The sequence below is a fragment of the Manacus candei genome, unplaced genomic scaffold (assembly GCF_025592945.1).
Source record: "Manacus candei isolate 608988 ecotype Guabito, Panama unplaced genomic scaffold, ASM2559294v1 h1tg000008l, whole genome shotgun sequence".
Lineage (NCBI taxonomy): Eukaryota > Metazoa > Chordata > Aves > Passeriformes > Pipridae > Manacus > Manacus candei.
In genome coordinates this window covers 17896685-17922486 of record NW_026138056.1, presented here as the reverse complement: position 1 = coordinate 17922486, position 25802 = coordinate 17896685, and the positions used below count along the sequence as shown (strand labels likewise).

Sequence of the window (25802 nt, the reverse complement as noted above, 5' to 3'; positions counted from 1 at the left end):
AATTCCATTTCAAGAGATGTGTGCCATTTATAAACAAAGACCTGGGGTTTAAATTTTAATCTCCTGGCAGTTCTTGGTTTCTCCTACATCCTTTCTGAAAGAAAAATCCACAATTGATTTACATTTATTCTTGTTTCATCATTTTTATCTTTCACTACTGTATGGACATGTTTTTAATTCACTACAATACTTTCTTCTCTTCTTGTTTCTCACTCTTCCATTTTACTCATTTATGATTGCTTGGTGTTTTCTTTTCATCTATTTCTAAAGATTCTATAACTTATTTTGAAGTGTCCCTTAAGGAACTTTGACTTAATACAAAGTTCAAAGTTCTACCCTCTCTTTTCTGTGACTTCTAACACCCTAATTATGTGGTTATCAGTACACTGTGATCATTACACAATGAGACAGGTTACTCTTGTTCCTGTTTATGACTTCAGGACAGTCATTACTGCATGTGACATAGGGTAATCAGAGTGACCTATGCCAAAACTAATACCCACAGTATAAATCTAAAGAGAGCTGGGAATTTTGATGGGTGAAGGTTGGAAGACATATTATCTGACTAGTTCCCTTCTGCCAATAAAGTGGATATGTCTTATTCTGTCAGTCTTTCCCAGTAGCATTACTCAGAACATGGAGTTTCCACCCTCCCCCCCAAGTTATTTCCACTAAATGTTGTGTCAGTGATCGTTTGCTCATAGCCAGCAGTACACTGGGACTTTAATAATGATTTTTTAACAAGCTTTGGGGAAGCAAACACTGAACACTTAATCCCGATCAATGCAAAACTCTTCATGCAAATAGCCTAGAAAGCAAATGAATGTTTCACCTGTTACATAAAGGAGTATTTCCTCATTCCTGATTGTCATAAATTTCATTGTATATTTAATCTGTTTTCCAAATCTACCAAGTGAATGGATCTCAGTACGTTCAGTATACACTGGCCCACTCTGGTCCTGATGTCCAGGCTTCCAAAATGTTCCTCTCTTTATCCTATAGGTTCATCTCCCATTCAAAGAGCCCCAGTGCTGAAAACTGGAAAGTTTGTTTGACCGGTATTCTCCTCCCAGTTGCATTCAAGACTATGCTTTTGACAGAAGTTTGCTCCATTAATGAAGTGTGCTGTTTCTTGGGCCAGTTTTCTCCCCCCAGTTTTAATTATAGGCCCCTCCCTTCCCCCACTACTGTAGAAATCCCTTTTAATACTTTCCTGCCTGTGACAAAATTAGAAAATTTCAGATTAAAAGTCTTTTCTAGCCTTTGATATTTCTCAGTAGCTGAAACATTTGTCGCATTTCTCTGTTTATTGAGAGAATTATTGTGGTACCAGGGCACATATTTATGCTAAGTTTTGCTTGTGCTTATGTTTTTGTTGAGGATGCTGTGTAAAGCCTCTAATCTATCTCCTAACTTGTGACATCTTTTATTTGTGCTTGAGGTAAGCAAACACATAGATGCTTGCCTGAGGTAACACCAAGCTCTAAGTTGCTGGCAGCCTAGAGCTTTTACCAAAACAGGGGAAGCTATAATTTATTTTTCTTAATTGTGTAATTGCTTACTTTACATTTCATTAAAAATACACTAGAATATCTGGTGAGGATTATGCTTGTTCATGCAGGATCACCTAAATATTTGGGATTCTGCAATAATTTTAGAGATTAAAGATTACTTCCTATATTTTATCTGTATGGAAACACTATAAATGAAAACCTTTGAGAGTGGGAATGAGAGAGAGTGCAAAACATTTTAAATTTACTGTCTTTGTTTGAGATTTATTCCAACATTCCACCCACTAAAATAATAATGACGTTTTGATGCTCTCTTTATGTGTAAAATATACGCTGAGTTTGTATTCAATAGGACTAATAGACAGTAAATATAATCAGAACACTGGATTGAGGAGAAAGTAATACAGAATTTAAGACGTTACTCTTCCAGTTCTGCTCTTTCATAGCTGTCACTCTCACGAAAGTAAATGTTATTTTAATTCTATGACAAATTTGCATTATTTTTATAAGGAGAGTGCCTAAGATTCACAAAGTCAAGGTGCTGAAACTTGTTCCTGCACACGTTCAACATAGAAGTGAAGCTCTCTTGTTAGGGAAAGCAAATCATCCAGACCACTTGAGACTTTAACCACTTGAGCTCTGTAGTCCCACCATGGTGGGTGGCTCCACTGAACTGACAGGTGCCCCGTGTTGACTTCAGACACACACACTAGTGCAGATGTTTTCCCTTCTGGCTCAACCCTAGGTTTCCCTGAGCAGTGCCTCAGGCAGAACTTAACTAATTAATCTGTGACAAAATGCATCTCTGAGCAGGATGCCTCCAGAGAGGGACTCAGAACAAAGAAATGTGGCATTTGTATTCTTACAGTCTAGGTTTTGCACCCTCACATGACAGTTCACCCCAATAATTATATTAGGATCAGCAGTCTTCATGTTCTTTGTTGGATCTCTTCATTGTCTCTATGCAGGCTGTTTATTCTCTTATCTCTCAGGTGGCAACTTTGACCTTCCTTGTTTCCTTATTTTCCGGTGTAAACCAGATTTGGAGCTGCCCTAAGTAGGTAAAAGTTCAGCATATCTGGGTGAAAGTTCACAGCTGGTGGCCCAAGGCTTCAACAGGTCTAGCTACTGGTGCTGTATTATGCAAAGTGACTAATTTCCTTTATTTTTTTTATATTTCTGAAAAGGGAAACTCTTCACATGGAGCCTTTTCCAGCATTATCAGTGGAGAAATTCCTGTTTACATAGATTTGATGTTAAACTGTAAGAGATAAATCACTTCTAAATCCTTCTGAGCATTTGTAGATATTAGAGAAATTATTTTTGGTCTTATTTGTTAAACTCAATTTTATATTAGACTAGTTTTAGTCATGGCTTAATTAAAAAAAAATGATGAAGGCAATTCTAGTTAATGTTATATGAATTAGAATGTGTGAATGTATCTTTTTTCTCCATCTAGTTATGTTACTGTATAATCATATGATGTGCTTCACTGTTATTTAAGTTCTGGTGTAGACCAGTTTGGACATAAACAAAGTTCCCCAAAACAGAATGTGTGAGACAGGAATTTTGTGCTAATTGACAAACAGACATGGACACTGAAACCAGGCAGCTGAAAGCAGCCTTAAAAAAATGCATTCAATATATGCAAAATAGCATTTTAGATTCACAGTTCATTAACCCTTTCCTCTGAAGAGTATAAAATAATCAAGATGGGCTTGACAAAAAAAGACAGTGTGAGGAAGTTCTGAGGAACATAAACCAAGAGGGTTTTCTGAAAGATTTCTATCTTACAAAAATCAAGTATTAAATCAAGTATTAACTGAACTGTTAAGATGTTAATTTCTAAAACATATTTCATATTGAATTTAAAATAATATCAAGGAGACATTTACATTTAATATTCAGATTTCAAAGTCCAGTTTTAAAGCAGTTTACAAGGATATGATCCCAAGAAGATGTCATGAATTTTATTTTCTATTTTCCCTGGAATATTTTAATAAAATCATATAATTAAAAATCATTTAGCTTGGAAAAGACCCTTAAGATCATTGAGTTGAATAGAAAAACAATTTTTAATTAAGTAATATAAGTTTATTAGTACTGTGTCTACTTTCTGAAGATGTTTTCTCCAAAAGGCAACAGTTATTTGGGAGAAAATTCTCAGTAAGGAGTGAACTGCATTGAGGTATATAAGTTTTTGCAGAGCTGGAAGACTTGAAGTAAATAATAAAGATCACAAAGAGGAAGTGAATGCAAAGTAACCTGCAGGCAGTAAGTAAATCTGTGTACATTGGGGTGGAAGTTTTGAATATGAGTACATGAGAAAAGAAGAAACTGCTGCTGAGGATAAAGTTGGTCACATGAGCTCAAAGTTTGTGGAAACTTGTGTGTCTGTGTAAGGGTCAGGTTTTAAGATCAGAGTTCTTCAAAAGTTTGTCACTATAAACTTCCCCCTTGCATAGTATCACCATGCCCTTGGAGCTGTTTTTCTAACTTCTAACAAGTAAGAGATTTTTTTCTTTTCTTTTTAAAAGAAAATAAATTTAGTGTGAAATGATGCTATTATAGGTGTTTAAAAGAAGGTGGGAGCCAGGGGAAAATGCTAAAGACAGAAAGGGAAAAGTTAATATGAAACTTAGCAACCTGGTGATTTTGTAATTATAAGATAGAAACTTTAACACTGTCTTTGAGTTTTGTAGATAATTGTAACTAAAAGCTGTTATGTAGATCCAGACAGGAAATTTTATGTTTACAGAATGAATGAGATCTGTTTTTTATTAGATAATAAAACATGAGCACATGACCTATGGTGCTGGAGTGGAAACTTCCTCTTTGGCTATAAATGAAAGAAAGCTGTACTTGTTTTCATTTTTAAGTTTGGTGGGAGGTAGTGATTCAGACAGTGTGAACTGAAATACAAAAGGATTTTCAAAAATGAAATTAATGACTTTACTTTTGTCAATATGCTGCAGTCCCACATGAAAATTTGTGAATACCTGAGGTGGGCAAGTTGCCTCCTAGTCTCCATTTCTTTCAAATGGTTTGAGAAATTAAAAAGATTTTTCTCACACTCAAGGTACAACTTTCATTTGTGGATACCTTCAGAAAAATGTCCAGAATGTCTCCCAGAGAAAACTATCCCATTGTCAAATCGCTTGTCATAAAGAGTATTTGTAGATTGTGCTCTCCTAATATTTTAATCAACCTTCAGTAGAGTTATCAAAATTTTTTTTAAATATGTCATAGCAGGCAAATGATTGGAGCTATTGAGGAGCTCATTCTTATTATCACATGTCCAAAATATGAGGATGATGAATTTTCTTAGGAATGACTTACATGTGTCCAAAACACTTGTGAGTTCATGACTAGTACAGTACAGTATACTACAGTATCTGGGGACTTAGTGCTGTTAGTCACTTGTGTTGTATGTGTCTCTGTGTATAAATATACCAAAGAAAATATCCTGCATATTTATAAACTACTGGACATAATAGCGTATGAAACCAACACAGTGTGTTTTCTATATCTCTTTATGTATTCTCACTGGCAGAAGGGCTTTTATTACCTGTCCATATTAATGTAAAAGGTCTTTGTAGTGTCTCAACTTCAAAGAAGTTTATCATAAGAAAAGAAAGCAGTAACAACTGTCATGAAATCCAGAAATCATTGCTAAGTCCTTTGAGGGTGAAATGTGAAGTGGTTACATTTGGCACTTGGTTTTGTTTTAAAGGATGTCATCTGTCTTGAGTTGCAATTGGGGGTCATGATAAAAAAGATGCTAATTCCCTCCCTCAGCTGTTATTCTTTACTTCAACCCTAACCCCTTTCAAAGAATTTCATTACTCACTGACAGTAGTTTGTTTATTGGGAGTTATTACTAAGGCTCTAGTCACTGTCACAACCTGTCAGCTCAAAATTAAATTGACTCAGAGCTTCTGCATTAGCAGATACATATGGTAGATTCAACAGTCAATTTTGAAATTGTTATAACAGATTTATTAGTATCTACTAGTAGACTGGCTGACCATGATCAATAGTAAAGAGGTAAGACAGCTTTTCTCCCTCCACCCCCAAAGGGCACTAGAATCCTGCATTTTTATTTTGCTACTAAGACTGTAAGTCTGAGGGTTTTCACTTCTCTGTTGCAGAATGTGGGAGGTGGATGGACATGAATTCAGTTGATTCTTTGGAGTACTTCTTCAGAAATAAAAGTATCCACATCAGTTATAGAGTCTGCTCTACCCTACAGCTTTTTTTCTAATTCAAATAGGTTTTCCATATATGGATTATGTATTCATTTCAGATTTTAAATTTGTATACACATACATTTACTGGCCCTGAATATCTGAGAGATGATTTCTAAAACACTTGTAGTGTCTGATGGCATTTATTAGTTGAAAATACCCTTTCATTTTTTTTCTCCCTCTCCCCCCACACTGTTCTATCATTGGGTTATGCTTTAGTTCTTGTTACCTGTTTTCTTTTTTTCAATATTTTTCAGGGCTATGAGGGCAAAGAGTTGAGAGTTTTGCTGTGTGTTTTGAAGATGGCAAATTTCTGCTGAGTGAATGTTCAGAACTGACAGTCTTCTGGTAAGAAATTAAAACAGAGCGAGAGATCTGTAGTCAAGGTCAAGATCAGGTTTTATACTTGACCTTGGCAAGGAACACCACATCTTCTATCTTCACATCAAAAGACAAGATTGTCAAAGAGAACTGAGACAGAAGGTGGCCAAGGAGCCTGAAATTTCTGGGCAAGTCTGTTCAAGGTCTAAGATTTTGTGCTGACCACAGAAATGCTGCAGCATTTCCATTTCTAGTCTTTTGACTCAGCCTGGCATCATCCGTCCCGCAGTGTCAGGTCCCTTAACATTGTTGTCTTTTAACTAAATCAGTTTAGATATGTGCATGAAGCAGCTGAATCACATGTGAATCATTTAACACATGGATCTTGTCCAGAAATTCCGTTCAGTTTCTTCTCTTCACATAGGAAGTTATCATATAAAATTATCAACTCATGTGGTTTAAATCAAATCAGGATTTAAACATTTTCTGATAAATTAATGACATACAGTTAACTGGAAATCAATTGACTAATTCCAGCCTAATGCCAGCAGTACAGCAGACATGCCTCACTCTATAGTTACAAAACGTTAATGAATACTTAACAAAGTTCTAAATACCCTTTTTAAAAACAATGTCAAAAAATTTTAATCTTGCACATATTTCTTTCTCCCCTGTGTGTAAGCCTTATATGAATCGTTACTGGCATGCTCACTATTTTTGGGTTCCCCTATTTGGCTGCCCTGGTGGAGATGAGTTTGCTCCAGCTTTCTGCAGTTCCCAACAACCTGGGGTCTGTGCACTGATGAGATAACAGCCCATGAGCTCATGAGTCCACGAGATAAAGACACTGAGATCCCTTACCTATTACTGTCATGAGCAAAACAGACATAACTTAGGAAAACTTTTAATTAATGAGTCTGTGATGATTAATTAATCAGTCTGCACTGAAAGCAAGCATTATAAATGTTTCATTCTTCTTTGTGTTCTCTCAGATCCAGATTTTGAAGAGACACATTTTGAGGAGGCCTCTGAAATTTTTTTTCAAGCTCAGAGGAAGAGGAAGGAAGCCAATGGCAGCTACAGCAGAAACCTGGAATCCACACTCTAAAATACAGGTACAGTTGGGTAACAATTAAATTTACAAAAACTATGATAAACCCGCTAGCTAACCCTTCAAAACTGTGCTTTTGTCATGCCTTTTTTTCAGTATTCAATATGTTTCTATTTTTTTATTCCATTTCTTCTATTCAGATGAGCATATGTACTTGGTAGCTTCTTGGCAATAATGTTATATTTGGTTCCACTTGTGCTAATGATATGCTAAGGAAACCTTATGTGTTATTAGCTCCTAATTGTAGATTGAAGGATTTCTACCTTAGTGCTTCTGCAGGTGAGGAAAGGCTCAGAGATTTTGTGTAGAATAAAGTTGTAGGTTGGAAGGAAGTTGGAAAGGAATATGAAGTGACTCTTTCTAGTGAAATGAACCACTGATAAATTTAAGGGTGACCTATGGATTTGAAACTATATTATGGAAACCAAGCTAAACATACTGTGGAAAACATAGCCAAACCCAACATATTTAGGTTCTTCATAAAGAAATAAAAGGGATTTCTAGGATCAGTAGGGGATTAATGTTATACAAAAGGGTTAATATCTATTTCATGAAACTTCTCTTTCAAGAAAAATGCTGTGTTTTTATTTATTCACAGTTCTTCCCTTCATTCTGTCACATCTTAGAGAGGTTGTGTTTGACACTTGCAATAAGTGTCAATACTCTATGGCAGTAAAACAGTAAGAAAAAATATTGAAATGAATGGAACAGTCATTAGGGATTATGGATATAATTTGTCTGTAATATCTATCTATTGACCTCAAAAACACAGTGAATTTAAATTCACTGCTTTTCTCAGATTATAATGCTCTATTTTTTTTCCTTTTTAGAGGCAGTATGCATTTGTGAAACTCACACTCAAATTTAAGTTATGCAGAACCTTAGGCTTTTGGCCATAACCCATCTTTCCTCTCTCTTTTAGTCTGAAATAAATTCTGTATTCTTTGTAATTACCATTGTAATGTCCACCTTGTAGTGTTTTCACTGCATTGTTTACACTACTTTAAACTCTAGAAGTAATTTCTACACTACAAGTGTAGTGTTTAGAAAGTGAAATCTTTTTACAAAACTTTCAGAAATATCTTATTGTTTGTATTTCAGGGCTTCACCTTATTTGTCAGATTCTCTAGCACAATAACATAGTAAGTATATACCTGCAAAAGCATTGTAGAGCTAGTCTGAAACAATTTTTATCATATCAGTATTTCAAGTTTATAATGTAAAAAAATCTTTATTACAAATAGAGATATTGAAAACATATCAAATGAAGTAATTTTCTCTGCACTCTTTACCATTTTTGACTTCAGTTTCAAAATGAAGTGTTTCAGTGGTTTCAAAACCAATCACTCCCATTAAACAAAAGTTGGTCCTGGTGGGGCTCCACTGTGTTGTTTTCTTTCTCCCCTTCCTCTTAATGTATTTCTGTCAAGACAAAACATTATCATATTCAGCCCTCTGAGTAACTTAAAGTCAGCTTTGAACAATTATTGGTTGCTTCAAAATGCATTGCAAAAATACTACATATCCTGGTGTGTAAATATCTCAGCATTCTGCAAGGATTTCAAGAGGCTAATTTATTTGTCTGTTAACAAATGTTTTTGCAAGGCAGAGAAACATATTATGTTAAAGGCCTCTGAGAACAAGTTGAACAACTCCAGAGTTTGTGTCCCCTCTTAAAGAAACACAGATCTATTCCATCTGACCTATAAAATTAAGAGGGGTTTCTGTATTGAAATAATATGCAAGACAAAGTGATTTTTGTTATGTCTTCAAACATAAAATTATTGACCATTTTCCAGTGTTATCTGTGTACTGATTTTTATAGAGAACTTCATTCTCTTGAAGAATTGGAGAATATAAAATAATTTTTAGATTGTTAAGCTCAACATGGTGACTACAGGGAAGTTTCTGAATAATTCAAATCCACAGTGCTTGTTTTACTTTCTATCTTTTCTGCTTTCTGTCTTGCATTCTTCTTTCTTTCCTGTATTGTTCAGTTTAGTTTATTAGAAATTACACAGATATTAGTTTCAGCAGCAGCCAGAGCAAGTACAATCTCTGGTTCACCCTTGTCAAGTGTCAATGCTGAATTAATTGGTCGAGTTCATGTGTTGCTGTCAACACAGCTGTCCAACTCTCCAGTGTTTCCTTACCTTAGTTTATATATTATTGATACTGGTTTGCAAATGCTTCAAGATGTAGTGCACCTTTTAGTCCATTCTGTGAAGTATTTAACCAAACTGAGCTACACTGCAGTGCTGGAGAACAAATAATGCTAAAGTTTATTTGACTTTCAGCTCAGAGCAGCTGCAAAAGTGGTGGAGAAATGAATTTTGAGGCATTGCTCTGAGCCAACCCAAATTTATAAATATCCACACATCAAGTGGATGTTCTTTATTCTTGAACATTGTAAGTTGTTCTGTTAACAGAAGTTTATGTACAAATGACTAATTATGAAATTTGGTATCTGTACTAACACAAAACACCGTCATCCTTCTAGCTGATTTTCTTTCATTTTAAAGTTCTAGAAGCATTCTTTCTTATCATGGCAGCTAAAAATACCTTCCCTTAAATAAAATGCTGGTCCCATAACTAACCTAATTTATACAACAGCAAGATTAATTTAGTGGGAACTAAATCATCTTTTCCACTTCTAATTTCCTAGGACAGACTCTTCTTCTCAGAGAAAAGCTTAGAAATTCAGCATTTGTATTATCTCCTTGGAAGGTTACTTAGGATTTTCTTGCATATTTTCTTCCTTCTACATCAATGAAAGCCTAATATCCCTGAATTTTAACTCTTTTTTCTATAATGTGGTGTGGAGTAGAAACTCCTCTATGCCAGCCTGCTCATTTCCAGAACTAGTATTATATACATGAGAGAGCAAATGGGCTCTTCTTCCTGAGATAAGTAATTTACAGGATGTTAGTCTTTTGCTTCATTTTAAATGAAGAAATTATGTGCCTGTGTCTCCCTCTTGTGGCATGAAGATACTTTGACCAGAAATTGTTAATCATAACAGAACCATTGGAAAAGAGCACAGCATTTCGTGGTTTCAGATTTTTCCATTGCTATAAATTTTCTTATGTTCCATTTGTGTGCTCTTTTAATCGAACTGTTAAGAATTCTCCTTGAGGTGCAGTGAAAGTTTTAAGTTAAAATTTTGGCCAGATTTCTTAAGAAATCACTGCTACATAGTTGACTATAAAGAGTGCCCAAAAGAAATCAAATGTTTGCAAGCGCAAAGTTAATTGATCTGTTGTGCAACAGGAATTATAGTTCAGAGGCAAGTGAAGACACAGACTTGTCATTCAAGCATGAGGCTGGTAAGCATGAACAGAACTTAACAGCAGCAAACTCTTATAGCCTTATATTCTTATATTCTGTAACCTGACACAGAAAGGATGCTCCTGGGAACCTCTTCTGACTTTGAGGCGTTGTGTTTTGTTTTTTTTTCAACTACATGAGATAAGCGGCAACCCCTGAAAAAGGAAAGATGGGCTTCAAAACACCTTATTACAACAGAAACAAGAGTTTGAAGTTTCTGTGTCTCAGGTGAATGCCTTAACCCCACAGCTTTAAAGTAGACAGATGTCATCTTGTCATTATCATAAATAGGATAGCTTTTAACAGAAGAGGCTACTAATGAGCAAGTACAGGATTTCTAGTCTGGTAGTTAGAGGCATTTCAGAAGTCTAAGCAACACTTTCTCTAAGTCAGATTAAGTACAGGTTTGGAAACAAGAGTAAAGGCTTCAAGGAAAATGATCTTATTTGCAGTCATACATAAAGGATTTGCACACCTGTCAGACAAAGAGGGGGAAAAAATTTCCAAATTTCCAGAAACTTTCTGTAAAATCTGACATACCTGGTCAGAGAACTGGGATTACTGTGATTTGGCAGTGTAGGTGTGAGAGACAGAGTAATATCTAAATTAGCATGAGGCCATGGAGTAGTTGTGACTTATGCTGTGAGCAGTTTAGGTGTTTTGGGATCAGAACTCTCCGCTTTTGAGGATACTATACTCATCTCAGTGCTTTTGCAAGCCTGAATACTCAACAGCTATTATAAGCATTCTTATGATAGCTTATAATCTTTTTTCTCATCTATAAAATATGTGAAAAAATATTTTTGTTATGAGAGGTCAAAATCTAAATCAAAGTAAACATTTTTAATACTTTTTGTGAGAAAAAGTTTTCAATATTATTGCTTTTTTCCCCATTCACAGCTTGGTAAGAGATAAGTTCTTTTATTTTGTCCCTGATAAGTTCCACTTTCTGATTCTTGTATACAAGGAGGATGTTTGAAATACTATTTGAAATGCTTAAAAATAAAACCAGTCAGAAAGTGGTCTTATGCTAATTCTTGGAGCATAGCAAAATACCAGATTGGAGTTAATAGAGAAAAAAATTATATAGCACCTATATAAGTCAGTGTACCTGTTGAACTGTGACTAATTTTTGCTTGTCAATACAGGGGATTAACATTTCTTTCATATCTGTCCTGACAAGGTCAGATTTAGATGTTTTAAAGGAATTTCCTCTGTTCTTGCTGTATATTTCTATAGTACATATTTTGCTAGTAAAATTACATTACAGTGATCCCGCCTGTGTAAAAGCCATATATTACGTCATAAATAGCAATAAGAATGCCAAATAAAATGTAGAATAAAAATTATGTTATGGTTGAAAAAATAATATAAAAAGTATTTTGCATAATTTCTTTAGGAAGTTTACTCAACAATCAGTTTTTACCCTACAGAAACTACTACTGCAGATATGCAAGGCAAAATTTCAGTCTGACTCTAAGATTCTAGGCTGGCATCTAGAAAAGTCATGTTTGAACTTCTAGATGGAATATATTGATCCAGAATAACTGATGGGCACTAAGAAATAACATCATTAAGGTGTTCCTTTTTCTACTATTGGAGAGCTAGAGAGCTGACTGTCCTACTGTGACTGGGAAGCTAAATCAGTACAAAATTTGTACCTGTCTCCACTGGGTGGCAGCCCAAGCTTTTCTCAAACCCAAAAGGGAGGGATTTCTCTTTAGCTGAAAAAACCAGCATCACTCAGCACTTTGTAAAACTCATGAGACTTTTCTGTACATCTAGTGGGTCAGGTATTGGGCCCTTCATCTTCAGGGAGTCTCCAATTACTTCATAGCAAGATGGTCTCTCTTCTGCTAATGGCACTTCTAAAGGCAGTTTCTATATTGTATTTAATTAGATTGTGATTAGTTCACACAAACTGTTTATTTAAAATGAGGATTCTGAAATTAACATCTTCACCTTGAACACTCCCAGAATTCACTGGAGATATCTAATGGATTTAAGTAGCCTGTCTGAAAATTATGGGGAAAACCATGCACTGTGTTCTCCACACAGCCTTATACTTTAAAGAATACTGAAGCACCACTGAACAAAGTGAATCTTTACAGCATTGAGATAGCACTTTTGATCCTCTATTCTAGGAGGCTCATGGTTGTGATTGCAGTCATTACTGTTGTCTGTTCAGCTGTATAGTCTTTCTAAGTCTCTCCAGTGGTGTTCCTCTCCTGCTCTGCCTCCTGTGACGCTGGTGAGAGATGCATTGCTAGGATTCCTTCCTTCCAGCTGGCAAGAAACAAAGGTCACAACAGCTTCAGGTGACAAGGATCCCATTGCTTTTTCAGGATGGTGAAAAGAAATTGTAGTGTCCTGGCCATGCTTTATAAAATGTAAATTTCCTTTAGGGACTGGAAGTTGTTCTTTATTTTGTGCTGGATGCAGCTTCATTTTTCTCTCTTTTCACTAATTTTAATGGATTTTAAAAAGAGTTTCTTGGTCTCACACCATATATCACAATTTACTCAGTCTTTCACAAAAAAACAGCATGGTATAAGAAAGAAAATTTTACATGACTCTGGTGTACAAACCATCTTCTTTTAAATAGGTTAGTTTAACCTTGGATTATTTCAGACACTTTCAAAGATTCCTTTAGGAAATATTACAGTGTACATATAAGGTAATGGTCCTTTTTTTTCTATGGACAATCCCAGTAAACTATTTCACTGAAATAAGACACCAGCTTTGGAGTTTGTCCTGGTTTTATCTCAGAACTGAGATCTGTGCTAACAGCTTCAGAGCTGTGTCATGCAAAAAGATGCATTGTACACGACTTTTCAAAATCTTTTGCTTCTCCTGTACTGAAACATAGGACCTGAAAGATTTACAAAATCAAATCTAGGCAAAAATAACCTGTTAACGAAAAGAATAATCTCTGAAGAATTTATCGGCACCTTAATCTATAGGATTTAGGTTACAAGTTAGTGCCTCGGTTTGAGAACCTAAGAGTTCTTGTAAATGTGTTCAGCAGAGTTTATTTGGAAATTCTTACTGAAATGAGTGTTTCGTACCAGAAGACGTATGAAGGACAATTAAAGTTATTTTTAGTTTCACAGGATGAAATTTCAGTTCTGAAACAGAGGTGTTTCTAATAAACCTGTCCTTGGGAGTTGGATTTGGGTTTTTTTGTTGCTTCCAAGCTACAATGAAAACATCCTCTTGCATTAGTTTCTTTCTTGCTCTTAACAGATGGGAAGTTGTGATGCAGGCTGCCTCAGAGCCCAGTGGCTCTGATAGTGCAACCTGATGTAGCTGATTGTAGCCCACCAGAGAAGGTTAAGCTCTTCACACTCGTTCCTTAACTGCACAGGAATTTCTCATAGCCGAAACAGAGATACATCATTCTTAATTTCCAGGAGTGGCTTCATGAGCTGTGGAAAAAATCCAGTCAGAACAAACTACAGACCATCCTCTAGCACCAGAGGTCACCGTGGACATGCCACCAGTGGCAACTGTACCGAGCCCCTACTGTGAATGCAGAAGCTCATTTTGCAGCTTTTACTCAGATTTGCATGAGTTACCTGGGGGTTTTGTGATCACATCTGTGATCACATGCTGACAGCATTTTGAGAGAACAGGCTTTCAAACAATAGCAGTTTTTGGAGGAATGTTTTTAAGAGTGAGACCTGGACTGTAATATTTGCTTCTAAGAAAAAGGAGAGTGAACAAGGACCTCAGCTTTATCTCCAGATATTTTGACTGCACTTGACATGTCTTCCACCCAGACAAATTACTTAATGCCTACAATGAAATAATGCATCGTACCAAGAGGTAGACTAACCTTTCTGTGCCTGTTGCTTTGCAACATGGTATGCTGCCAAAGAGTCTTCTGGTCTTCTGGAAACAACCTGGTCTCTGCCTGCATGTAAGTCAGTCTGTGTGTCTCACCTACCTCATGAAAGAGGGCTTTCACAGTTAATTTCTGTGAAGTGCTTCACAATTACTATCTGACAGATGCCTAAATACAGACCATGGTTAGTATGATAGAGTAACTAAAACGACCTTTACAAAACCATTTTTGCTTTAAAAACCTCTCCTCTCTCTCAGTGCTCTCTGTTTTAATGTTACCTCCTCTTCTTTCCATTTAATTCTCATCTCATACCTTTTGTTTCTTTTCACTGGCCCTTCTGGACAACTGTTTTTGGGAAAGCCTTTTTATATATCTCTCTTTCCCTTCTCTCTCTAATAGATACCATCATCTTTTAAAGAGCAGGCACTCCCTCCCTCAGCTAAGTACTATCTTGGCAGGCAACTGTGGAGGAGGAGTCTTCTTTAAAAGGCTCTGAAATTGTGTTGTTAAAAAAAATATATAAATAAAGCAACAAACCTTTTAATATGGCTTTGAACAATCATCCCTTTCATTCCCTTATGGCCTATTGTGCTTCTGGCTTTTTTATTATTTAGTGTGCTTCAAAAAAAAAAAAAATCTAAATGTTTTATGTTAAGCCATTAAGAGTTTATTTGGGTTGAAAATAAATAAATAAATGTGGTGCTAGCAGTTGGGACCGTAAGCACATAAACAGTTGCCTGGCAAAGGCAACCTATAGGAGGCACATCAGAAGGCCAGAATAAGCTTTAGTAAAAGACCAGAACAAAAGCATCACCAGCATTTGTTTCTGTTAAAGTACTTTTGCATGAACCTGACTACTGGAGTGGCTTACCCAGCTTTTATCTTTTTCAAATTCACCTCACTTCCCCCACCCCTCTCTACAGCATCACTCCAAACTGTAACTCATGGTAATTATGTGGAAAAGAAGGAAACATGGGATTTTTTTGAATCTTCTTTTGTTTTATTTTTTTTAAACCACCTGATGGGAGCATGTGACTGGTTGGTATCCAACATTGCTCCTGGAGTTATTGTTCACCTAACTAAATGTTTTTTCCATGACCTCCCTGAATTTCTTTCTTTTGTGTATTTAATTTATTTTTTAAAATGTTGGGTGTATGTTGCAAATAGCCAGAAAAAGTGTTTTGTTCCTTTCTTTCTTTATAACCCCTTCCATTTTTGTTTGCTTGTGATCCCCAGAGAATTCTGTATCAGACTGGTGACTGCAGCTAGGTCTCCTCTGTGTGCATAATTGGTATCTTGCTTCGTCTCAGTTCCCTAGTGGAGCTGTTGGGGAGAGAGAGAAGAGTCTTTGCCATTAAATGCATTATTAGGTTCACATTTTAGCTCCCATGTGACCTAGATTTGGCAAATCAACATCACAACTTAAACTTTCTAACCCTCTTTCTCCATGAGATTGAACTATATAGTAGTTTTTGAAAAGCACACATATAGACTGCAGCTGATTTCATTAAATTAGTAGATTGCAAGAGGTAGATAGGAGGAACTTCTGAGAATCTGAGCTTGATTTTACTGTCTTATTTTTGAGACTCCTTGTGAAGTTGAATGGAGTCACTAACAGTCCAGATCTTAAAAATTAAGAGCACAGGTGTCTGTCACTAGTCAGGCTCCAAAGGAAAGACAATACCTTCAATTAGTGCCATTTTATGTGTGGGACATAGAATGTCAGGTTGCAAATGACAAAAAGAGTTTCTAGCACACATAATCTCAGGTGCAGAAATCCACAGCACAAAACAAGAGAACATGAAACTGTCTTTATAATACAGTGACATTTTCATTTTTTCCTCTCTTGTAACAGTATTGCTGATTTTTATAGAATCATAGAATATCCTGAGTTGAAAGGGACCCACAAGGATCATCAAAGTAAAAAAACAAAAGTTCTCTTGTAATAATAGGAAATAAGGAGAGTGATCTGAACACAATTTTAATTGCTAAATTCCTTTGACTCACATAGTTTGGTAGATTTCCCTGTAAAAGCAAGGTGTACCTTTCAAAATTTTGTTACTGGATCAATAACAGAGAAGAAAAAGTCAGTCAGATATTTGGACTTATGAAACTCGGTGTTTTATAGACCTGGCTCTTGTGTACAGTCTTATGTACACAAGACCTTGTGTACACTTGACCTATTCAAAAATAGGTACCAGGGCTCAGAAAATGCTTAAGAGGAAGACCTAACTCAGGTTTTCCCAGTACATAAACAGGGATTATAAACTTTCTGACCTCATAGTCATACTGTGAAAATAATCAACCTACTGTATACTGCAGTATTTTAGTAGGCAGAGTATGTGTTCCTGAGATACAGATAATTAAGTGGAAAAATGAGGTTATTGGGAAAAAGGAAGAATATATATACTGTTCTATAATGTACTACTAATTTTAATGAGATGAGAAGAACTTGTAAGATAAACTTGGACTAAAAATTTAAAAAATATATACAAAAATCAGTGGAAAACTTCCTATTGGTTTCAGTGTTATTTAAAGTCTACATTAAAAAGTAATAGCAACTGGTGTGGTATGTGATTGCTTTTGAAGAATGGTAATGCTTGACAAAGCACAACAGCAACCTCTGACCAAAGACTGGTTGTTTGTTGGCTACTGAGAAACAATCATATTTGTTTTAAAAATCCTGTGTTAGACGATTTTTCTTGCAAGTTCACTCACTATTCCCATTTTAAAGGCATTGTTTTCAACTATTGATAAAAGAAATGTAGCTAAGTGTTTTAAGGTTTTGTGTATTTCTAGAAAACTTTTACATTTTAAAAGCTATACTTTTGCCATCCAGTTATTGATCATGAACCATTCAGCTGTTGAAATATATCAGCAGTTGATTGTGCTTTATGTCATACCTGGAATGATCCCTATTCCTGCAATATAGGTTTGGGAGAATCTACATCACAAACCTGTGAAAGCTTATAAAGGTGCAGATCCAGACCACACAAAAGGAAATGCAAACTCATGTTTATTTTACAACATAATGACACCATGTCTAGTATTTTCTTCTCGCAAACATACACCACAGGTGTTTTATAACACCCATCTTTTAGACCTCTGAAAACATAAGAAAAACTATTTACTAGGGAATTGTTAAGGGAAAAAAAAATCAAGCGTGGTAGGGGCTGCCTTGTAGATAAGAAGTGGGGATGGTTTGGATTGTGTGACAGAAAGAGGATTCTGATGATGGTCTGACAGTTAAAGAATGAAATTACAAGGAGAATAACAAGAGCAATTCTTATATTTCCAAACCTGGAAAGAGTTGTTTGGGATTTGTTGTGAGTATAAAGAAAAGCACTGGAGTGGCTTGGTGTGAGTAGAGGCCAGTGGTCAGTACTGGGAGTGCTGGGTCTATACAGTGATTCTTTTCCCATAGGGACCTGAAAAAGACATCTACTTCTCTGACAAGGTGTGGCTTTGTAACTAGTGGGATAAGAGATTATAAAGAATAGACAAGTTCAAAATAATGAAAGTGGGTGTAGGGGGTTTATGATTTTGGGAACACTTGAAATTACCAAACTGAAATAGTGAAGTTCCTCTGATATTTAGAGCAATCCCAAATTGGTTTAGGAATTTGGTTGTTCAATGAAGCAAAGTAATAAAGTTGGGTCAGAATTCCCACTTTGAGTTATAGGAATACTGAACACTTGAATCTTGTGTATGGCTTTTATAACTGAGAATTATTTCTTTACAAATTAATGCAAAGGGTGTGACGTGTTTTGAAATTTGTTGGGCATTTGTTGGGAAGTAGAGTAAGTCATGGATTTTCTCTCTGTTTCTGTGATGAGTCTGGAAGAGTCTGAACTAGCTTCTGCTGCTTAACCTTGCTGCAGGTTTCCAAATCTGGATCCTGCACAAATTCCATGTGTTCGTTTTAGATCCCTTCTAGAAGAATATAAATGTTATAGTGAGGGAAATCTTGTGCAAGGACTATAGAAAATACACCCAGTAGACTAAGCAAGACTGAAGTTTTGCTTCAACGTGATAAAGCTAATAAAGCATAATGTTAAGACAGAGAAAAAGTAACACCCGCCGCCTCCTCCTCCTCCTCCTCTTCTGCACACACACAACTTGTTTACAAAAGTGCCTTGTAGTGACTGCTGGTGGTGTCACTCCGTCCCATGCCCCAGAGCTATCACCGGGCCTCATGGGAGATGTGACTACAGCATTGGACATGGGACTGTTTGTTCACTCACTTTCTGTGAAGAGAGTTTTGAACTGTGTTTTGAATAGACAGCATTTTCTTTGTGTGGTTGGTAAATAACACTGAGCAAAGTTAGTCAGCAAGTTGCATAGCTTCTGCATTCTGATTCTTTGGAGCCCTTTTGTACCAAGCTTGACAGGATGTTTTTAACAGAATGTGACCTCACTGGGATACCAGAGGTAAGGAAAAAAGTTATTGGGGTTGTTGTGGAATATTTTGCACAGAGCTGACTGAAAGCACTGCTTTAAAATGTGTCTTGGAAAGAAGATGGTTTCATGATGATCCAATCAACACCTTGTTCAGTGAAAGTGTCTTTCACTACTTTGTAAGTTATAGGAAGTCTTAGCAAGATTTTCTATTTCCCACTTACGGAAAAAGATGCTGATTTGCAGATCTCAGACATATATGTATTTGCTCATTGAGCAAAGGCCCAGTTCTAGTGACAGAACATCAAAATGTTTTCTTTCTAACACAGAACAAAATAAGCAGATCAGATCCAGTTGTTCATCCAAGTCCTAGAAGCAGCAGTGTGAGAGTCGGAGCAGTGGCAAGACCAGGCGACAGCAACCTTGTGGACACCCATCCTCAATCACTGGGTGAAGGTAAGAAGTAAAAAAGACAAAAAGCAGTATCATTGCGCTTTCTGGGTAGGAGCAGGTGTGGGTTTTCATCACAGACATTGAAGCTGAGGCTGCCGCTTGTCGTTGTGCTTGGAGGTAGAGCAGAGGGGGCTGCGGTGCCCTGGGGGATGCGGGGTGGTTCGGGCACCCCCTCTCCTCCCTCTGCTGGCCAGCGCCGGGGAGGAGCGGGGCGGGCGCGGGGGGACCGGCACCTCTCTGCCGCGGCTGCCTGGGGGGAGCCCTGAGCGACAGGGGCTCTCCAGGGCTTCCCTGGAATGCACTGACAGACTTAGGATGGAGTGGTGCGAGGTTCAGCTGTGGTAAAAGAAAGGAGAGATATATGAGCGTTCCACAAGTCAGAAAAGATGATTTAAAATAAAATAAAATAAAATAAAATAAAATGTCAGATTCAGATATTTATTTATAAAGTATAAAATATTATAGATTCATGCTGAATATCTGAGTAATTCTTTTATATTCAGGATCTAAAGAGGTTTTCATGAAAAATGAAAGAAAAATGCATTATTACACAAAATAGCTTAATGAATAATAGACATCTTGCTATTCTGAAGTTGAATTAAAAATTTGTGATCTCCTTTACTATCTATACCAACAGATTCATTGTTTTTGTGGTCAACAATCATTGTTTTTTTCCAGCCGGTACAGATGACTTTAAAAAAAAATTAAAAAACTTGTTTGGAGTAGTGCAGTGAGAGGAAATGAAATTCTCATGATATGTAAAACTGTTATTCATACTTAAAGACTTGCATAACAAAGAAATCTAAAAATATGCTTTTAAAATTGGAAAGTTTTGGGTGTTGCTGACAACGAAAGTTCTTTGGTAAAGGAGGATGGAAAAGTTTGCTCATTTACTTCTGACTAACTAGAGTTGCTTTTTACTGTAAGGCACAAAAAGAACTGGTTTTTATTGTGATCAGCTAGAAAATGGATGGTTTGAACTGCATTTAGTGGTATAAAATATGTGATGAGTGCATCACTGATCTCAGCAAGACAGGGTGATGACTTTGGTTTGACAAAACATTTACAGTGATACTTTCATGATGTCAAACTTGCTACTGTATTTGATTCACTGGTGTGGGGTAAAAAGCTGCAAGCTCTATCCTAATTAAAGAAAATATTTCTGAAGAACCTTCTAGAGAGAAGTGTGTTCTGTGAAGCAGAAGTCTGTCAAATGGGGATGATTGAATATGGTAAAATCATATTCACAGCTTTGGTATTTGTGTTGCACTAATACTTCTGCTCAGATGCTTGGTGTTGTACAATACATAACAAGATTTTATAAAGCACACATCTAATGTGACATGAAACATAAGACAGCAGTTGAATAAAAAATGAGACACATTAGTCATAATAAGAAATGTGTTGAGAGTTTTCTGATTTTAATGTCTTTCTACAGCTGTATATGTATTGTTAGGTGTTTTTTTTTAACATATTATTTTTCATAGTGTCTAGTCCACTACAGATAAACTGCCACCAATAGCTAGAAGCTTGCCTGTTTTTTGACCTCCAGTCAGACAGAAGTTAGCAGGGTTGTATACAGTTTACTTTATCCCTGAATTTGAAGAAAAGAGTGCAAAAGTTTAATAAAAATGGGTTGTTTAATATTTATGAAAGCTACAATAGAGAAACCAGTAGAGGTCAGTGCAGAGTGCTGAAATGGAAGCAGAGTGCCAAAGCTTTGTGTATTTATGCTCTGTACTTTTGATCTTTAACTTTTCCTTTAAAATGGGGTAAAGGCTCATGGTGTCTTACAGTCAATATTCCTGTCTTCTTGAAAGATAGGTTAAACATACTTGTGACAATATGATAATGTTACACTGCTTAAACAGAGCAATTGAAGCAACAACATACATTTCATTGCATGTTATGGCTTGCAGAGATATTGAAAACCTTATTTTGTGGAATCATTATTGAAACCCATATGTAATACTTATTACATATATTTCAGTGGTAAATACATCTACCTAATGGCTATGTAACAAAAGAAATCATAGAAGAAAGGATAATTTTTAGGAAACAGGTTTTCAGATACTTAAAGTAACAACCAATTTTTTGTCATTTTTACTAACAACTTTGGATAATTATCAGTATGTGTTGTTTTAAAAGTATTTTCTTTGTGTTATACACATATATGCAGGGTAGGGAGGCAAACAAACTCTGTATATAAAGTTGAATTATCTTTTGTTTCACTTTTTAAAGCCATTGTTTGCTCGTGGTTTCCTTTTGTGATTTAAAGCAAGGAAAAGAATCACCCTGTATAGTCTGCACATGAAAAGATCCTCCAACATATATTAGCTGCAAAAGCTCTCTGAAAAGCTTCTGTTCAAGCTACTTTCTATGAATCTAGAAAGAGCCTGTCCCCATTCTGTTTCTTTGCACTTTAACTAAGTACTTTGAAAAGTAGCTTGCTATTAAATTGCGATTGTCGAATATTAAGGAATTGAAAAAAATTATCACCAGATAAAAGGGATCATGTTCTATTTTGATTCTAGTACTAACTTACATCTGCTGTCAATGAGTTTAGGGAGAAGTTTACCATACCTTTAGAGAGAATAGAGTTATACAGATAGTAAATATGATTGGAAGTCCTCTTCACTTGTTCTCCTTACCTTTCATGTACTTCTTTAAATTGATTATAGAGGGATTGGAGAGAATCCATCACCTCTGAAAATCATACTTCCTTTCCATTTCCTTTATCATGCTCTTAAAAGTGACAAGAACTAGACAGAGACTCTGCAACCCTTTCTCCCAGGCACTTGTTCTGTGGAGTCACTAGAGTCAGATGGGTAAGTGTGAAGGAAACTCCAAGGACTTTAAAGGGAGGATTCCTGCAGGGGAGGGATTCCCCAATAACTGTAGTCAGTATTAATTCAGGAGGGAAGGAGACAGAGATGTTATAAACTGCTGTTACATATCTGACCCATCGTGCATTTTTGCTTTGCTTCTGTCTCTGTGATACCACACATATGTCTTTCAATGCAGTACAGCCAGATTTTCATGCAAATAACTCCCCTTATACATGTAGCATAAAGCCCTGAATTTGGTGAAGCCAATGAAGTCCTGATGTTTGAATCAGTGGTGAGGTGAGGAGCTCTACAAGCTTGTTTCAACATTTTTTTTTCCCTAGGACATAAGAAACTTAGAAATAATCTCATTTGTTTCATAACACAAGATTCAATCTAATAATGTGGCATACAAATGATGGCATGTTAAATGGCAATTTCCATTATGAGTCCAAATTTTTACCAAAAGCTTGGACTCAATTCCATTCAGTTTAGTTCAGTTCTTCATTTAAATTGGAGAAACGAGACTCAGTACTGATTTCACCACCAACTTTGATTGTGTTTTGAAAAATAGGCTTGAATTCAAAACTAAAATCTGCTTTCTTTCCCCATGTAAACTTCTATTGTCCATATTATTTTGTCATGCAATATTTTCCAATTCCCTTTTACATATTGTTCTCATTTTTTGTTGGTTAAAAAGGATGTGAGAAGTTGTGTTTAGCTGAGCCACAGTGGAAGTGCTCATTTACTGTAACTGATTTTCTTCATTAGCTGGTGTTGGGAGGGAACCCTCCTCCTCAAATGCTTTTCCTGAAAATTAGTGTAAAGTTAGAAGTTAAGGTGCTTTTATAATACTCAGTGCTCTGGTTTTAGCCAGTCAATATTGAAGTCCACGAGTCTAAGTATTTCTCCTGCTTCAATTAAGTTTGCTTGAGTGTTAAACTCCACTAACATCTGGTCTGCCTTTTTTTTTCTTTTGCTTTTCCGTCCCCAGTAACGTGTTAAATGCAAACCTCCAAAATTCAGAGACCAAAATAATATTGCTGGAAATGTGTAGCTTAGTCAAGTATAAAGCTACGCTAGAAGTTTGCTCTTCTTATCTGTATCCTGACCAAAGACACAAGATTGTAGCAGAGCTGTTCATGACTAAGAAGCAGAGGGCATATCTTATCACTGAAGTTCCTGATCTCTCGTAGATTAATGTTTCATATTTCCTTGACTGTGGTATTACATTCATACACACTGGTATAATAACATTATGTTCTCATTTTGTCCTTTGGATGTTTTTGATAACATTTTTTTTTTACTGGTTTATAAAAATTATTCCCTACAAAGTAGGGTTGGTTAAATTATCCTGCCACTATATAGCTATATTTTTTGTTTGTTTAATTCGGGGATAATTTTTTTCATTCTCAGTGTATATATGTGCAGGGGTGATTTCCAATATTTTTATGTTACCTGATATGAAGGTGTATGTCATTTGTCTATAAAGCTGTGTATTCTGTTTAAGCAGGGATCAAAAATTGTAAGCTTGTGTCCAGATGGGAATAGTACTGCTTCAGTCAGTGGTGATCAATGATCAGTGACTGAGATAGCAGCACTAGTGAAAATCTCTTCATATAAACAGTGAAACTGTGGCATTTGCATCAGCAATTAAACAAATTCAGACTCCTTGCCAGTTATCAATCTGTAGATAATTATGTTATCAATCTATAGATTGCAAAATAAACTTAAAAAAATAAGAATCAATAAATTAGAATGATAAATGTAGACAAATAAGTTGTAATTTCAAACATTCAATAGATACAAAAAATACAGATTCCTTCACCCATTTTGGGAATTAAGGGGTCTAAGGAATTCATATAATTCTGGAAATTTTGGACATACATCACAAGAAAACATCAATATAACAGTTTCGATTTTGGTGGTTCTATCATTTTACTGAAACATATCTACAGAGGCAATTTTACTTCTCATGTGCTTTAGGGATCAGAAATGGTGATTTTCCCTGACTGTATTAGATTGGACAATATAGATGGGTTTGGGTGTTTTTCATTTTTTTCTGGAGTTCTGTTGGGAGTTTGCTGCCTGTCCTTTTCACTGCGTAGCTCAAGTCAAGGCTCTTTTTCGCTTTCTTACTTTTTCATATGTCAAGAATAAACTTTAGACTCCAATTTCTTCTTGATAGTCTTTGCCTCCCACTGACATCAATAGGGTGCTGATACAAGTCTTGAGTGTCTTACATATCCTGGGAACAGAAAAAAATACAACCAATATGGCTAAAACTGAGGAACTGTAGCCTTAATGATATCAACATTAAACCTGAGGTATATGTCGTGTTAAGGCTTTCTAGAAACTCTGAAAATCACTCCTTTTTCCTAGAAAATATCTCAGTTTTTTCCTCTTACACCTATGTTTTTCTAAGAGGTAAATATTCACATTAACAACTGTAAATGAAATAAATGTGTATTATTCAGTTTTTGTAGTGCATATTCATCTCTATGTTTACAAGCAAAGTCACTTCAGAACATCTTTATGTTTTTAACAAGTCTCTTCTAAAATTAAATCTTACATTTGACTTTACTGTACAGAATAACTCTTCTATGAACACTTTGTAACACATCAAGATCTTCTGTAGTATACGTTTGTCATCAACATAGTGCAAGGGGTTATTAAGAATAGACTTCACAGAATATAAAATATTGAACAAGTAAAAAGTTTTACTTTTTCCTTTTTTACTTTAAGGGCACATCTCAGTTTCAACTGTAAACTGTAAAAATAAAATGAATAGCAATGCTATTTGAATACATTATTTGACCATTCTTTGGGGGTTTTATGTCGGTCTAGAAAAAAAAAAGTGCTTTTCTGAAATCTTTTTATCTATTTTTATACACATTGTATTTTTATTGACACCCTCATATTTTATATCTATATATGTATATGAGTTTTACAGAACATTATGAAATTTCTGCATAAAAAATTATTAAGAGCTCATTAATAAATTTTGTGATCTCAACAAGTTAATGTGGACATTAATTTTTCCCAGGAATTAAGATGTTAAACTTCAGAAAATATTTAATTAAAATTAGATGAAATATAGATAAAAGTCTGAAAAAAATACTAACTGCAGCTTTAAATGGCACAAAACTGAAACACGTTACCCATGAACCTGACTCACAGAAATATTTCATCTATTTTTCTCAGTAATAATTTTATTAACAGTGCTTCTATAGATGTGTTAGTCATGTGATTGCATGTGTCAAAAATATTCCATTTTGCTAGCAGATTTGTGCTACTTCAGAGAAAATATATGAGTAAAGATTTTCTGGTAGCTTAATGTTTGTGGTAAAGATAACCACAGAGAATATGAATGCTTTTACCTGGTATGCTTATACCAAATTCTCTTACAAAAAAGTGATCTGGAGTGGCATGGGTTTTAATTCTTTACCAACGTGGTAACATTCTACAATGAGATGACTGGGTTGACTGGATTCATACATGTTTAAAGGGAACAGGGGATGTCATCTGCTTTGACTTAAGCAAGTTTTTCATCACAGTCTCCCACAACATCCTCATATTGATGCAGTGTACTTCTGGACTAGATGGATAGACTGGTACGTGAGTAGAAAACTGGATGGATCATCGAACTCCAGGGGTAGTGGCTAGACGTTCATACTCTGCCTTGTCTGATTTCCTTAGTGGACTGTCCAGAAACTGGTCCTGTTCAATAACTTCCCATGTGTCTTGGTGGACTGTGGGTTA

At 35.8% G+C, this 25802-nt stretch overlaps 1 protein-coding gene across 3 annotated transcripts in view; it reads left to right on the top strand.

Moving 5' to 3' along the window:
* Positions 1 to 3988: 3988 nt before the first annotated feature.
* The window catches only part of ST18 (ST18 C2H2C-type zinc finger transcription factor), a 182684-nt gene continuing 160870 nt past the window's right edge, over positions 3989 to 25802 (top strand). The window contains exons 1-4 of one of the 3 annotated variants that reach the window (XM_051774222.1): positions 3989 to 4017; positions 6016 to 6106; positions 7072 to 7194; positions 19092 to 19218. In XM_051774222.1, the coding sequence (XP_051630182.1) occupies positions 6083 to 6106; positions 7072 to 7194; positions 19092 to 19218 (274 nt within the window). In that variant the 5' untranslated portion in view covers positions 3989 to 4017; positions 6016 to 6082. Of the gene's footprint in view, positions 4018 to 6015; positions 6107 to 7071; positions 7195 to 18547; positions 18796 to 18909; positions 18942 to 19091; positions 19219 to 25802 lie in introns of those variants that run through there. The other 2 variants (XM_051774229.1, XM_051774264.1) reach the window with 2 other exon arrangements.